At 50.4% G+C, this 13,801-nt stretch overlaps 2 protein-coding genes across 2 annotated transcripts; both read right to left on the reverse strand.

Moving 5' to 3' along the window:
• Nucleotides 1-7,671: 7,671 nt before the first annotated feature.
• On the reverse strand, nt 7,672-8,550 carry LOC142577777 (intracellular coagulation inhibitor 3-like). Its single transcript, XM_075687229.1, has one exon. It carries the CDS (start codon nt 8,548-8,550, stop codon nt 7,672-7,674), a length of 879 nt encoding a protein of 292 aa, XP_075543344.1.
• A 3,621-nt stretch (nt 8,551-12,171) lies between these two features.
• Nucleotides 12,172-13,525, reverse strand: LOC142579228 (iripin-8-like). The gene has a single exon (XM_075689224.1). It carries the CDS (start codon nt 13,489-13,491, stop codon nt 12,292-12,294), a length of 1,200 nt encoding a protein of 399 aa, XP_075545339.1. The 5' UTR covers nt 13,492-13,525; the 3' UTR covers nt 12,172-12,291.
• Nucleotides 13,526-13,801: the final 276 nt, after the last annotated feature.

Below are 13,801 nucleotides of genomic sequence, written 5' to 3' on the forward strand. Positions count from 1 at the left end.
CGCTCTACATCGTGAACCACAAGGCCAACTTGTTCTAGAAATTAGGCAAATATATCACCAGCTAGCACAGAAAGGACATGAGGTCACTTTTGAGTGGCTCCCACGCCACTGCGGAATCAACTGCAACGAGAACGCCGATTAAGCTGCTAGGTGGGTTCACAAAGATGCCTTGAAGAAACCTATCCCCCTATCAAGAACTGACGCAGCAGCAAAGCTTCGTATACTAGCGCGTGATGCGACACAATCCATGTGGAACACGCCCGCTTTGCGACACACTCGACTGCACCGCCTGGACCCATCCCTCCGACTACGCATTCCATCTGGACTATCCCGAGTGAAGTAAACTGTTCTCCGCCGACTACGGCTAGGAGTGTCTTCCACGAATGTATTTACTTGCCGCATCGGAACGACTGACAGTGCTGCCTGTGATAGTTGCGGTAGCGAAGAAACAACCGAACATGTCCTTTGTCATTGTCCTCTTTACACCTCCCAGAGACAGTCACTCGTGACGGCGTGGGCACGCCTCGATGAACCGCTTTCTGAGCAGACAATCTTGGAGTGCCGGCTGATGCTATCTTCACACCAGAAGGCGGTGAAGGCGCTACTGAGGTTTCTCCGGTCAAGCGACCTGCTTGAACGACTGTAACACTCCTGCTTTCCTTTGTATGTGTGTGTTTTTTAATTTCTTCCTTCCCCTCTTCAACTCTTTTCATGTGTGTGCACTTTTTTCTTCTTTCTTTAAATATATTTCTGTCTCCCCTTACCCTTCCCCAGTGCAAGGTAGCAAACCGGATATCTATCTTCCTGTTAACCTCCCTGCCTTTCTCATCTCTTTTATCCCTCTCTCTCTCCCTTGATTAGAGAGCATAAATGTTCAAATTTGAGTCAGCAGGGAAGCGTGTTCTGGTACAGGGGTGCACAAGGTTGGCAAGAAAGATACCACAGTCATTAATGGCTTCTCTTACCCTAGCGATACTTGAAGATCGACGGATGACATTCAGTGCGTCGAATGTCATTTGGCTCCGGTTATTTTGGTCCGGGACCATAAAGATTGTTTGATTCGAAATCATAATCGTTTAAGGATTGTTGTGTGTGAGTGTTGCGGGTGTGTTTTGCGTTGTGTGCGTGCGCGCGTGTATGTGCTGTGTATGCATGTTTGGTCGCGCGCGCATGTGTGCTGGGTATGCATATGTTTGGTCGAGCGCGCATGCGTGTTGAGTCTTTGTGTGTGTGTGTGTGTGTGTGTGTGTGTGTGTGTGCGTGGCGTGCGTGCGTGCGTGCGTGTGTGTGTGTGTGTGTGTGTGTGTGTGTGTGTGTGTGTGTGTGTGTGTGTGTGTGTGTGTGTGCGGGCGTGGTTCCGGTAATTCAGCTAAATATGTCCCGCTAAATATGTTTCCAAGTAATATGGTGGAACATCGAGGCGTGGAATGCTTCTGCGTTAAAATTAAGGATATTGTGCAGTAGGCACACCCGGAATAGTTATAGCTTTGTTGATCGTACTGGTTAAAGATAACTTTCAAGACGGAGAAAGAAAGAGAAGGGTGAAAACTGCAGCTTACAGTGTATCGGTGCTTACCATTTTCTTCATGTTGGTGACTCCAAGGTGGCCCTTCCGTGCATACAAAGCCGAATACGTCACGGACCCAATGAACAACTGGCCTCAGAAATTCGACACATATATAATCGCAGCCATGACAAAGGACGCAACATAATTCTTCAATTGCTTCCAGGACATTGCAGCATCGGCGGGAATGACCACGCCGACGAAGCCGCCCGATCTGCACATGAAAGTGGTCAACGTATCTTGATTCCGCTTTCGCGAGCAGACGCTGCGGCTGGGCTTAGATTGATGTCCCGTGAACGTACTTTGCCCCTGTGGGACTCGAACGTTTTCACTATATGTCGTTTGCGTTCGTTGTCTCCGGACATACGAATGCACCTAAGGCCTGGGTTACCACGACGTGAACAGGTCATGCTGTACCTTCTGTGGCTAGGCGTTCCATTTATGAACGCATATGCTTTCCTTATTTGAATGGCCAGCAGTACCACGTGCGACACATGCAATAGCGATGAGACGTTCGCACATATTATCTGTGTCTGCCCGCGATACAGTGCCCAGAGGCAAGTTATATGCACAGTACTGGACCAGTTGGGCAATCTTCCACTATTAGAACTCAAAGCTTCAGGTCAGTACTCCCAAAGAACATCCGAGCTGAAGGCCTTACTCGTGTTATTAAGGTTCCTGAGGTCTACGGCGCTTCACGATAGTTTTTAAGAACGTCGCCCCCTACCGCTCTTTAGTGTACGTGGTTTCTTCGTGCTCGTCTCTCTTTCTCTCTATCTCCCCCTTCCACTCTCTTTTTCTTTTTATCCCCCTTAACCCTTCCCCCCGTGCAAGGTAGCGAACCGGAACTACCTCTGCTTAACCTCCCTTCCTTTCTATGCGTCCTTTACTCTCTCTCTCTCTCTCTCTCTCTGGAGTCGACGATGACGAAGTGTCTCTTGGAGGAGTGTTGTTTTTCTGCCTCTGGCTATTTTTGTGAAATATCTTCAGTGTACTTAACAGTCGTCGCGCCTAGTTCGGTGTAGATGGACGTGGACCGTCCAGGGCGTCTGCCGGAACTAGTGGCGTCAGCGACGGCCGCCTCCAGGAAATGGATCGGGCTAGAGACTGACAGCGACAGCGAAGGCACCCACGTCTACTCACACAGCAGCGAGGGCCCTTCGGATGACGAGAAGGAACCCCAGGACCTCTTCGTCCTCTAGTAAACTGTTGAGCCCACGCGGAGCCCCGGCGCCAACACTATCTTGTTTATGCCTGTGATACCCAACGGTAACATGAAGCGGCTTAATAGGCAGTCTGTCTCGATTCAGCTGGAGACCGTGGTGCCCAACGAAATCATGGACGTTAGAGTGAATACCCGCAAAAATGTACTAGCGGTTGACGCCAAAGACTTGAAAAATTATAGACCGATCAGCTTACTGTCCGTTGCCTACAAAGTATTTACTAAGGTAATTGCAAATAGAATCAGTAACACCTTAGACTTCTGTCAACCAAAGGACCAGGCAGGATTCCGTAAAGGCTACTCAACAATAGACCATATTCACACTATCAATCAAGTGATAGAGAAATGTGCAGAATATAACCAACCCTTATATATAGCTTTCATTGATTACGAGAAAGCGTTTGATTCAGTCGAAACCTCAGCAGTCATGAAGGCATTACGGAATCAGGGTGTAGATGAGCCATATGTAAAAATACTGGAAGATATCTATAGCGGCTCCACAGCCACCGTAGTCCTCCATAAAGCAAGCAACAAAATCTCAATAAAGAAAGGCGTCAGGCAGGGAGATACGATATCTCCAATGCTATTCACAGCGTGTTTACAGGAGGTATTCAGAGACCTGGATTGGGAAGAATTGGGGATAAAAGTTAATGGAGAATACCTTAGTAACTTGCGATTCGCTGATGATATTGCCTTGCTTAGTAACTCAGGGGACCAATTGCAATGCATGCTCACTGACCTGGAGAGGCAAAGCAGAAGAGTGGGTCTAAAAATTAATATGCAGAAAACTAAAGTAATGCTTAACAGTCTCGGGAGAGAACAGCAATTTACAATAGGCAGCGAGGCACTGGAGGTCGTAAGGGAATACATCTACTTAGGGCAGGTAGTGACGGCGGATCCGAATCATGAGACGGAAATCATCAGAAGAATAAGAATGGGCTGGAGTGCGTTTGGCAGGCATTCCCAAATCATGAACAGCAGGTTGCCGTTATCCCTCAAGAGAAAAGTATATAATAGCTGTGTCTTACCAGTACTCACCTACGGGGCAGAAACCTGGAGGCTTACGAAAAGGGTTCTACTCAAATTGAGGACGACACAACGAGCTATGGAAAGAAGAATGATAGGTGTAACGTTAAGGGATAAGAAAAGAGCAGATTGGGTGAGGGAACAAACGCGAGTTAATGACATCTTAGTTGAAATTAAGAAAAAGAAATGGGCATGGGCAGGACATGTAATGAGGAGGGAAGATAACCGATGGTCATTAAGGGTTACGGACTGGATCCCAAGGGAAGGGAAGCGTAGCAGGGGGCGGCAGAAAGTTAGGTGGGCGGATGAGATTAGGAAGTTTGCAGGGACGGCACGGCCACAATTAGTACATGACCGGGGTTATTGGAGAAGTATGGGAGAGGCCTTTGCCCTGCAGTGGGCGTAACCAGGCTGATGATGATGATGATGATGGTTGATATTCTGCATGCGGGTGCACTTAGCGTCCTACGCAAGGTAGGACGCTAAGCGCATCCGCATCTGGATGGCATGCAGGTGCGCTATCACATCTCGCCGGGCTCTGATGTCATCCCTGGTGTCATATACGACGTAGACCTGGCCATCCTCAGCAATGACTTGCCGATTCTCGGCAAAGCAGCGATTGATCATGACGTCATTGTTGATGTCTTGCGCCTGGGGAACTCACGTTGCGTAAAGATTGTGTTCAAGGGCAACTGCATGCCATCGCACGTTGAGGTAGGCCACTTTCGACATCCTTCCCGGCTTTTCATTCCGAAACCTCTGCAGTGCCGCAACTGCATGAAACCAGGACACGTGAGCGGCATCGGACGAAACAGTGTGCCCCCGCTGCGCTGAGCCACACGCCGCGGGTAAATGGGCAGCCATTGTCATGAAATATCCAGACTGCCACGGATCTCATGAGGCTTCATCAAAGGACTGCCCAAAAATTAAGAAAGAAATTGCTATCTTAAAAGAAATGGCAAGAGATCATTCCTCTCATCGAGAAGCCACCGCTAAAATCAGGAAGCGATACTCCCATCGCTGACGTTCTTCAAGGAAAGCTGCGTCGGTGACGCGTGTGCCACGTCCACTGTCACCTCCTCCACTGCCACCCAGGCTACGCACATCAGAAAGGGCTACAAAGGACAAGGGCACTGAGAAGAATGTGGACACCGAAGCCTGGCCTGTGTTGCCAACACGGCAACCACCTGCAGAATCACTGCCCGCCGACGGAAGTAGTCTACTTCGAGCGCGTCCTGCCGGCGAATCGGCTGAACAGGTTCGGCAAGTGGTTATGTTGGTGCGATCACTAACGAATACGATTCGCAGGAAGGAACAGGCTCCGGGCACCAACAGCTCAAAGCGCATTGCAAATACTGGATGCACTGAATCCAGTACTTGCAAGCCTATTATAAGCCCCATGGCTTACCCAAACTTTTCTTTTCGCACTGAAGTTAGAACTGCGACGATTTTTTAATGGAATGCCAGAGGCTTCAAGATAGCATCTCGGATTTGCGCCAATTTGTCTTGAAGTATCAGTTTGCTATACTCGTTATTGGCGAACCGAACGTATCTAACTCCTTACAGATTATCTGGTTACGAAGTTTTTGCTTATTGCACATGCGATGAATGAAGCAGCGTTCTCATTTACATCCGCACGGAATCCACCTATGTTTCTCATACGGTTCAGCCTCATGACTAAAACCAATACATATGCCTCTGCGTCAGAAAGAACAGAGTGCCTTTCACTCTTATTGGTTGTTACATCTCCCCATCAAGGCAGTTTGACTGTAAAAGACTGAAATATATAATAAAGGGAACCGATGACCCCTGGGTCATCACTGGGGACTTTAATGCGTATCACTTGCTTTGGGGAAGCACCAAGATCAACTCAAGGGGAAGGAATGTTGTGTCGCTTGCCTCTGATTGTGACCTCTGCACCATGAACGACGGTAGCCCGACGTATCTACGTGGTCCGGTGTAGAGCAGCTGCCTCGACTTGCCCTTAGTGTCACGGAGCTTCATGTCACATGTTAACTGGTTTTGCGACATTGAGACTCACGGGAGTGATCACATTCTCACATACCTAAAGATTAATTGACTCACTCAGTCTTTCCCTCATGGTACCGTCGCTTATAGAAGAAGCGTGTCGGGAAGATTTCGCCGGCAACGTCGACGACACCATCGTAGAAGAAATGGAATCTGTCAAGTGTTTATTATCATTGTCGTCAAACCGAGCGGATTTCAACATTGAACTTGAGAGAGTTCGTGCTATTCGACGGCGTGCAGAGCGACGACGCAGGCGCACTAAATTAGTTTATGATCTCATAGACGTAGGACGCATTCAGAAGAAAGTTCAGCGTCGCATAAACAAACTAGAGAGTGAGCGATGGAAAAGATTCTGTGAGTCACTGGACCCTCGCAAGCCGCTTTCACCTATCTGGAAGACAGTCCGTGGTCTTCGTTCATCCCCGCAACAGCGACACCTATTCGCAGGTTTGGACCTCCATCTTGGCCAAAGTGAGCTTGGTGTGGCGGAGGAGTTCTGTGCGAGAGTCACTGGCGAGCCTGTCAACACCAACATTGATGTGAGTGACCTCCCTGCGGCTCGGGTACCAGAAATGGACGTGTCCTTTACCATGGAAGAACTCGAACCTGCCTTGGCTATTTCGAAACGATCATCCTCTCCAGGCCCTGACGGCGTCACCTATGCTGCCCTGGGACACCTTGGACAAGAAGCAAGAAGAACGCTTCTGAGCAGTTTCATCAACTCATGGCATAGAGGTACAGTTTCCCGGCAATGCAAGTTGAGTCGGCTGGTACCTTTGCTGCAGCCGGTAAAATCTCCGTTGGATTTGGCGGCATATCGCCCTATCACTCTGGCCAGCTGCATCGGAAAGGTGATGGAAAGGATGGTGCCTGCACGTCTAGAATGGTATCTCGAGCGTTACAATATCTACCCAGTTTCCATGGCAGGCTTTCGTCAGGGTCGTGCCTCATTTGATAGCGTCACTGACCTGACAACGTTTGTGCAACAGGAGAAAAGCCGTAAGCGCATATCAGTTGCGCTCTTTCTAGACGTGAAAGGCGCGCATGACAACGTTGGACATGACGCCGTCATCAACTCCCTGGAGGCTATTGGAATTGGAGGCCGCATGATTCACTGGTTATCCGACTATATAACTCGCCAGTCGTTTTTGTACAAACAGAAGATGACTCCACAGCTGAATATTACACTTACTGCAGCGTGCCTCAAAGAGGAGTAATGAGTCCCACGTTGTTCAACGTGACACTCATTGGCCTAGCTGTCAGGTTACCTAAAACAATCTACCTTATACGCAGATGACATCTGTCTTTGGACGTCTGCGGTCACTCGCCTTCAGGTTCGCGCGCGATTACAGCGGGCAGCAACTTTTACATCAGCATATCTTCAAACACAAGGCTTGACTGTATCGACCGAGAAATTTGTATTAATTGCATTCACACGTAAACCCATGACACCGTACCCAGTCTCCATTAACGGAAACACTATCACCTATGAAAAGACCCATCGATTCTTGGTTGTAATAATCGACCGAAATCTTTCCTGGAGCCCTCATTGTATTTACCTGAAGAAAAAACTGGTCGATTGCCCAGGTACTTAGATTCATGTGCGGGAAAACATGGGGTACATCTGCACGCTCCATGCTTCAGTTGTACAGAGCTCTATTCTTAGGCTATTTACTCTACAGCCTTCCAGTGTTGTCCAGTACGTGCAAGTCAAATATTCACTCATTGGAGAGCTTACAGGGCCAAGCATTGCGCACGTGTTTAGGCCTTCCTCGCTATGCATCAATAACTGCAACAATCGTGCTCGCCGAAGATCATCCCATCACTGTCATCAAGTCACTGCCGCCGCGATGGTTCCTTCCTCGTTCACCTCGACGGCCGCCTTGTGCACAGCGTCGGATATCACAAACCGGACGCTTTCGCTGATACCGCTGAAGTTGGCTGATCCTTCGAAGAGAGAGTTCAAACCGAGCTCCTTCATCGCTGGCACCAAGTCATAACGAAGGCTCATTTCAAACTTGGGTAGCTGGAGTATGACCTCTCTGAAGCTTAGCTTGCTGCTGACATCTTCGAGCATGTCGAGGGACATGCCGTCCCGGACCACCGCGAGTCCAGAGGAGTTGTCCGGAAGCAGGACCACCATGCTGAACCTGTCTCCCTCGTACGGTATCTCGATGGCCGAAGCATGATAGGCGTCTACTCTTGCGTGCGGAAGATGTGTCCTGAGGTGCATCGCCGGTTTGCTCACCTGGCTGGTTCCCTGGTTGAGGAAAGGTTTGTCTACCGTCTCACTGGCGTTGAATGGGGTCTCCCAGGCGCCCTTGAAGTAGACGGCGTTCAGGATGAAGAGCACGATTTCCAGCCACTGACCCTCTGGTAAGATGCCGGAGATCTTGCCCCTGGTCTTTTTGCGCACCCACGCATTCACTTCCACCGCTACCCTCGGACCGTCCCCGTAGAAGTCTGCAGACCTCACATCCGCGTCGAAGATTTCGCGCAGCTGCTGTTTGTAGCTTTCCGATATGGGAAAGCCCACCTGTGATAGGACCATGTTGGCCACATCCAGAGTAATATTGGCCGAGCTCGAGAGTTCCAAGAGGTTCTTGTACGCTGCGAGCACTCTGTCTCGGCCAGTAAGGCCGAGAACGGTGTGACCGAACACCGAATCCAGCTCGGCCTCCGAGTTTCCCCTGGCGCCGACGTAGATCATACCTGTTGTAAAGCAGCATGCGCCGCTGACACGTGTTTGTTTTGTTAGATTCACCGGCCATGCCTCTTGTGAATCGGCAGTGGCTGCGGTGACGTCACAAGATAAAGACTATAAAAGCTACACTAACCGTTAATAAAGCGTTCGTTCTTTGCCAAATGCTTCTCGAGTTACTTCAGTGGCGACGAGGCTGCCCACCACCGGGCCGTGCCTGCTCCATGGCGGCCCACGCCGGACCACCGGGTTTCGACGAAACGGAAGACAGTTCTGAGGCCTACCAGGTGCGTCTGCAGTCCTAATTTGAAGCTTACGATATCGTCGACTGGAAGAAACGACGAGCCCTGCTAACGGCAGCCTTAAGTACGGCAACAGTCGGCATAATAACGGTACGGTGCGCATCGGCGAAGATTCAAGACCTTATCTACGAGAAGCTGCTTGAACTGCTGGCAGAACACATTGCGCCACAGGGCAACGAAATAGCGGAGTCCTAGAAGTTCTTCACCAGATGCCAGCGTCCCGACGAGGCAACGAAGGACTTCATTGTGGAAATTCGCAAGAAGGCCTGCAGTTGCAACTTTGGCGAGGCACGGGACAAGATGCTACGAGACAGACTTGTTTGAAGTCTACGTGATGCCGGCGTTCGTCGGAAGCTTTTGGCCAGACCTTCGCTGACGCTGAAAGAAGCCGAAGATATAGCGTTAGCAGCAGAGATGGTAGCTCTCAACGTTGATCACATGGAGAGGACACAGGATTATGGCGACGTCCATGCCGTGAGGAGCAAGGTGCAAGGTCAACCGTATTACCACAAGACTCATTCGAGCACTTTTCGACCAAGCGAAGACGTCGTTTGCCCGTGCTGTAGTAGCACTAAGCACAAGGCAGCAAAGTGCAAGTTTCGCCGGGTGGAGTGTTGTCGCTGCCGACGTAAAGGGCACCTAGCTAAGATGTGTGCATGGAAACAAGGGGTGGCCCTTTGTGAGGAGCATTCTTCAGAGAGCGACGGCAACGAACTTTGTCTGAGTTTGTACACTACGTCGGTAAACTTGGTCAAGCCAGTGGTTCGCACCCTCTGCGGGAGCGGAATTCCGCTGACAATGCAAGTGGACACCGGATCGCCTGTCTCCATCATTACGTGGAAAACATACTGCAAGAATCTGCATGCCTGGCCTTCGCTCCGCGACACGTCCTTGCAGTTGTCCTGCTTTCTTGGCAAGCTTCCCGTGAGGGGTCAGCTGAAACTTCCGGTCTCGTACGCGGGAAAGACCCTAGATGTAACTCTAACCGTACTGCAATGCGATGGCCCGAACTTGTGCGGGCGAGATGTCATCAGCGCATTTGAGCGTAGCGGAAGGCCCGTCTTCAGCATTCTCGGCGAGGAAACCTCCGGTGAGCAGAATGTCCCTGACAGTACTTTGGTTAGCGCACTCTTAGAGGAGTTCGGCGATTTGCTTACGCCAGGTCTAGGGCTAATTGATGGCCACGCAGTCCATTTGCGGTTGCGGGAAAATGCGATGCCGCGGTTCTGCAATGCACGTTCTGTGCCGTATGCAATGCGGGAGCAAGTGTCAAACGAAATAGACAGACTTGTTAGCATGGCATTCTCCCGCCTTTCGACAGTGCAGAGTGGGCCACGCCTTTGGTTCCCGTTATCAAAAAGAATGGTTCCATTCTGTTGTGTGGCGATTTTAAGGTGACCGCAAATGCTGCATGTGTCACGGAGCAGTACCCATTGCCAAAAATAAAGGACATCTTTGCAAACCTAAACGGTGGTGAAGTATTCAGCACCATCGACTTGAAGGACGCTTATAGTCAGTTGCCGCTTGACGAAGAAACGAAGCAGATATTGGTCGTAAACACTCCGAAAGGCCTGTTTTGCTTTAATAGGCTTCCTTTTGGTGTAGCCTCTGCTCCTGCGATTTTTCAATATGCTGCATGGCTAGTCAAAAGGAAAACGTAGACCCTCTCTCAAGCAACTCACTCCCGCAAAGCCAGATACCTGGCCGGGGGCCTGCTTGTCCCCGTTGTGTAGACCGGTAGGTGCCCGGCGGTGGGGACCGAAAAACGGACCTCTCCCCCCCCCCCCCGCCACTCACCCACCATGCCAAGCCGGTCACCTATACTCATTACGCCATGCATAGCTTCAGGGAACCAAAAATCAAGCAAAACGACGACAACGACATCGTGTCGACGACGGACGATGACTACGGCGTGGCTACGATGATGTCGCGACAATTTCAGGGACTGCCTAAAGGCTCACACATAGACGACTCGGGATCGAATAGGTTAAAGAAAATGTGAGCTCTTTCGCTACTTCCTCAGCCAAGAAAACGCAATGATGATATACGCGACATATGCTACAAAAACTGACTGAAGTAGCTTTACCAGTTATCACTGTAAAGATAGTCTGATCGCAGAAATTAGTGCCTGTCTTATGGCATCACTTCGTTTGAAAATGCTTGACAGGAGCATGCTGGAGGTCCTGACCATAAAGCACTTATTCATGAGACAGCGGTTCAATGTTGGGACCAATCGATCCACCCTCACGCGCGTCAAACGATTCGCCCATGTGCTGGGATTCGATTTCATCGCCGTGCACACAACTCAGGCAGAGTACAGCGCAGCGGCTACCCTTTCCCTGTTACGCCCTTCCCCCCCCCCTCCCGCTATGTTTTCTTTTCGTTTTTTTACTTCAAATCAGTAGTTTAACCTTCTGGCCGTTGTCTGCCGGGTGGTCGTGTGTGATCATTGTATGATCGAGGCCATAAATTGAGCCGCCTGGTGACAGATAGGCGACATCGTCTGTGTGGCGTAGGCAAATACTCACCCGGCGTTGGTCCGGTTACGTGATCGGCAACGTCGGAATCGAAGATAGTTGAATTGCCACAAAGACCAAAGCAGGAAAAAAGCAACAACTCATCCCTTTGCCGAGAAAACAGCGACTGAGACAATTCTAGAATTTTGCAAGATTGGTCCCATGACATTTAAAAACATTTTCCTGTAAGTAAGCCGTGATCGCGTGCAAATGAGAACATGAAAGGAAACTTATGGCACGATATACAAAGTAGTTGACAGGTACACCAAGGACGCTGAGTGTGCTTGTTTTTCGGCCGTGTGCGTGTGCGTGTAAATATAGAGCAACGGGAAGCCACAACAGAGGGGACGACGAACATGTGTTCATCGTCCTTTCTGTTGCGCAATCACGTTGCGCTATATTTCAATATGGTTATGCGTAGTTGGAGATAATTTTTGAGAAAAGGGGAGAGAGAAGGGTGATCACTACAGCTTACAATGTATCGGTATTTACCGTATCTTTCATGTTCGTGATGTTTCGCACGTCCTTTAATTCTTAATCGCGTCTGGCTTCCAAACGCTGTAGAAAAAGCATCTTGCAAGCGTGAAAACACGGGGCTAGGCAAGTTGAAGGCTTCGAGCGATTTCGAACGAAAATAGAAGAAATTACGGATGGGAGAGGGGGGAAGTCGAGCCTTATGCCATTGCTTTACGCACATTGATACCTTTTCCACCTAATTTCCGTACTTGGAAGGAAAAAAAAAGACGAAAAGGAAAGAAAAGAAAACGCAAGAAAAGGGCATTCTACTATCCCTAATGAAAATAGACAGGAAATGTACTAAAAGGGCGTACTTTATTTAAAACGGTGCGTCTTCTTACATTGTAATGTTAGTGGCACATTTACATCACTCGAAATTGCTGGCGTACCGGAGTGCGAAGGAAAAACTCGGCGTATCAGAGCGTGTGAACCTCTCCGATGAAGAGAACCCGGTTGGTGCTCCTGTCCCTGATGTAGTAGAGGAAGGGGCGGTTTACGATGAACTGGATGGGCGGCGGTGGGTTGAAGTGAGCCGAGAGGGGCACGAACGTGAGCCCAGTAACTGCAGTCGCAATGGTACCTTCCTCGTTCACCTCGACGGCCGCCTTGTGCACAGCATCTGATATCCTCACTAGGACACTTTCGCTGATACCGCTGAAGTTGGCCGATCCGCCGAAGACAGAGTTCAAACCGAGTGCCTTCATCGCTGGCACCAGGCCGTAACGAAGGCTCATTTCAAACTTCGGCATCTGGAGTACGACCTGTCTGAAGCTTAGCTTGCTACCGACATCTTCGAGCATGTCGAGCGACATGCCATCCCTGACCTCCGCGAGTCCAGTTGGGTTGTCCGGAAGCAGGACCACCATGCTGAACCTGTCTCCCTCGTACGGTATCTCCACGGCAGAGGCGTGATAGGCGCCTACCCTTGTGTACGGAAGACGTGTCCTGAGGTGCATCGCCGGTTTGCTCACTTCGTTGGTTCCTAGGTTGAGGAAAGGTTTGTCCACCGTCTCACGGACGTTGAATTTGGACACCCAGGTGCCCTTGAAGTAGACGGCGTTCAGGATCAAGAGCACGATGTCCAGCGGCTGACCTTCTGGCAAGATGCCGGAGATCTTGCCCCTGGTCTTTCCGCGCACCCACGCATTAACTTCCGTCGCTACCCTGGGACCGTCCCTATGGAAGTCCGCAGACCTCACATCCGCGTCGAAGATTTCGCGCAGCTGCTGTTTGTAGCTGTCTGATATGGGGAAGCCCTCCTGCGCTAGGACCATGTTGGCGACATCCAGAGTGACGTTGGGTGAGGTCGACAGTTCCAAGAGGTTCTTGTACGCTGCGAGCACCCTGTCTCGGCCGGTAAGACCGAGAGCGGTGTGGCCGAACACCGAATCCAGCTCGGCCTCCGAGTTTCCCCTGGCGCCGACGTAGGCCATACCGAACGCGGCGGCAATGCTGGTCGGCGAGAAGAATACATTTGACGAGGGCTGCTGGGCTGCGAGGTACTTCAGCAGGTTCACGCCAAACTGGTTGTGGGCCCTGGCGAGCAGCGTGTTGTCGTCGGTCTCGCAGTGGGCCACGGCGAGAACCGACGCGAGGAGGACAAATTTGGCGAGCATCGCTAGAGTTCTTGCGAATGCCTGGCCGTTGGCTGCAGACTCCTCTTTTTAAACTGATGCGTGATGACCTCCATTTCTTTTTTTGCCCGTCGTATTTGTTTTTCTTGCGTGTCGCGACCACCGACGAAGATCTCGGATTGCACCTCTCGCGAGACACAACGCTCAACGCCCGCCGCCTCAAGTGTACGCGATTGCTTCTATCCTTGTCAGCGCTTCGTTTTATCTGCGCCAGTGGCAGACGGCGTTTTATTTCCTCCGCCACGAAAGAGAGCTTAGGTATACGCCTGTCGCTGACGATGATGGAAATAGA

This window comes from Dermacentor variabilis, chromosome 4, assembly GCF_050947875.1.
Source record: "Dermacentor variabilis isolate Ectoservices chromosome 4, ASM5094787v1, whole genome shotgun sequence".
Lineage (NCBI taxonomy): Eukaryota > Metazoa > Arthropoda > Arachnida > Ixodida > Ixodidae > Dermacentor > Dermacentor variabilis.

Coding starts and splice junctions, on each gene's coding strand:
- LOC142577777 (XM_075687229.1), bottom strand. CDS start 8,550: ATGATCTACGTCGGCGCCAGGGGAAACTCGGAGGCCGAGCTGGATTCG.
- LOC142579228 (XM_075689224.1), bottom strand. CDS start 13,491: ATGCTCGCCAAATTTGTCCTCCTCGCGTCGGTTCTCGCCGTGGCCCAC.